The 2,500-nt window shown below is 45.5% G+C and overlaps 1 protein-coding gene across 1 annotated transcript in view; it reads right to left on the reverse strand.

Moving 5' to 3' along the window:
* Positions 1–1,163: 1,163 nt before the first annotated feature.
* Positions 1,164–2,500, reverse strand: part of LOC110019532 (NADH-ubiquinone oxidoreductase chain 1-like) — a 2,224-nt gene continuing 887 nt past the window's right edge. Inside the window, exon 3 of the mRNA XM_020717227.1 lies at positions 1,164–1,761. Coding sequence (XP_020572886.1) covers positions 1,189–1,761 — 573 coding nt within the window. The 3' untranslated portion in view covers positions 1,164–1,188. The remainder of the gene's footprint in view (positions 1,762–2,500) is intronic.

A 2,500-nucleotide genomic window follows, 5' to 3' on the forward strand; every position in this document is an offset into this window, starting at 1 on the left:
AAAATCAACAACCTACAAGAAAACATGAAAAATATATTATTTTAAAGTGCAATATCACCAAAAATGGGTATAAACTATAGGTCTAAAAATGCATATTTTTTTGTGCATCAAAACCTTGTTTGTTACTTACTTTAAATGGGTCTTTCTAATGAGAAATATATCCACTACCAGATTTCCATCGAGACTTGTCTCCAAGGCTCGTATTCTAGGGGTAGGGTGGATTCCTTGCCTGTCATTTGCCCTAAAATGGACTTTCTAGCGAGGAATGTATCCACTACTAGCTTCCCATCAAGACTTTTCTTTTAGCCTCATCTTTCAGAGATATGGGTGGAGACATAAGAAAAGACTGCCCAATTTTTCCGAAGTGAGAGAAGGAGGGAAGGCGCGCTAGCGCGCTACAACTAGCGCCTGCTGAAAAACGCAAGATTAGCGCTAAGAAGCAACCCTAGTTTCAGTACTTGCGTCCCACCCCAACTCACTAGTGCTTGACTTGACTCTCCCCCGCTTGCTGCTCGCCTCAGCCAGACGTGGCTTATGTAGTGGTCATTCCTACGTGCGTAGACTTCTTGGGCCCCGGAGATGACTAGTGCCTTTGGAAACAGTCGTGACGCTTTGGTGACGAAGGTAACCAGGGTGACGTTTTCCCTTAAGATTCTACACATAACATCTTTCAACAGAGAATAAAGAAGACTTAAATGAAAATAAAGAGAATGCACTAAAAAATAGTTCATTAAAGCAACTGTGAATTTTTTTCTAGAAATAAAATTAGAAAACTATATGTTACGATGAAAGAAAAAAATTCTTTTGCTCAAATAAGAAAATATGTAGTTATACTTTTCATTTGATAATCCTAAAAATTTTCTTCTGATTGTCCCCACGTCATTCTTGTAAGTAGCAGCTCAGGTAACCTTGTTGTATCATGCGTTCAATTTTTTTCTTTAAATAAAATATCTTTCTTTTGAATGACCTTTTGCACAATATAAATGACAATATTGAGATTGGTTTCAACCATTTGAACCTTTTAAAGGCCTTGACCACTTAACGACCTCTTCAACGTTCATGGTCATCAAGATGTTGACATGTGATGTGTTGAGTGGTGTATACTCTTTTTTTTATCTAATCACATGTCACTGGTTCTTGGGTCAATGAGGGAAATCTGGCCCCACTGATTTGTTTTCGATTGGAGCATCAAGCAGCGCAACCCGATTCTACTTGACTAAGCCCGTGCTCGTCCAAGGAGGGAGTTTGCTTTACCCAACTCCCCTTTTTGAGAACAAGGCAGAAACCCCCGACATTCATGAGTTTCGAATGAAGAGTGCCCTGCCCCTCTTTTTTCTTCCTGGATTTGGAAGTTGGTAAAGACCCACCCCTTGTTTCAGTCAGAATGAGTCCCCGGGACCCCGGGACATTGGCTTCCGCCAACAGTGAATTATTCAGGATCGCATCCCGCGCATATTCAACATTATAGCCCGCAACTGATTCAGCTTCCGCTTCTGGGAGATCAGACGGAGCTCGATTAGTTTCTGCTAGACGAGAAATAAAGAACATAACAAATACGGGGAATAAGGGAATACCGGACCATATCTGCTTTTGCGCCATGACAATCTCACTCGAATTACAGGGACCTACACATATTAGTACAGTATACCGGGGTCCCCGGCCAGAACCAACACGTGCAAGTTTCCCTGCATCTGCATGTGGCTCGTCCGTGCTTTTTTCCGAGGCGCTGCCTGTGACTCCGCATGGGAAAAGGGGGCGGAACTGCAAACTTTCGTGTTCAGGGCATTGTCTGAGGGAATAGGGTGAGTAAGCAGCGCCTACCAAGCTAAGCTTTCGTCGAAAAGGCGTCACTGGTTCCTTTTCGGCGCCCGCCCTTTCTTTAGATGGTGGGGCAAGGCAAGCCCAAGGAAAGTCTAAAGTCTAGGTTGGCTCCCAGCTCCATCTCGGCCAGCATCCTGCTCTCGAGAGGGTGTGGTCCTTGAACGAACTACTCATGTGCTGTGTTTCCCCAACCCAAGTGGTGGCCCGATTCGGCCTGGCCTGGTCGGGAATAGATTATCAAGAAAGAGAGAATATGCGCACCGAGAAGAGATATCTCTGTTAGCTAGCGGGGGCGGGCTTTCCTCTGGTCGTTCCGCTGCGGCCTCTGACAGTCCGTCCCGTCTCTATCATCTTTCTTTGGCTATACTTGTAGCCAGCCATGTTAGCTCCACATTCAACCCTTTTTCTATTTCTGACTAAAAAGGCACTCATCAGCCGCCCCCTTTCCTATTCTTGCTTGCCGCCTATTAAGATAATAGAATAGGTCCCGATTAAAGCGGCCCGCCCGCCATCTATACCAGCTGCCACGCACGACTCCATAGGAACGATTTCTGCGCCCTAAGAAGCAGAACGCGCCATCACCTACAGCCCTTTCCTCTGCCGGGGACTGAAATGAAAACGGGCGGCATCGTCGTATGCTCGACATTTGTTGCCCTGGTGTATATCCCGGAGTACCCCT

The sequence above is a fragment of the Phalaenopsis equestris genome, unplaced genomic scaffold (assembly GCF_001263595.1).
Source record: "Phalaenopsis equestris unplaced genomic scaffold, ASM126359v1 Scaffold000061, whole genome shotgun sequence".
Classification (NCBI taxonomy): domain Eukaryota; kingdom Viridiplantae; phylum Streptophyta; class Magnoliopsida; order Asparagales; family Orchidaceae; genus Phalaenopsis; species Phalaenopsis equestris.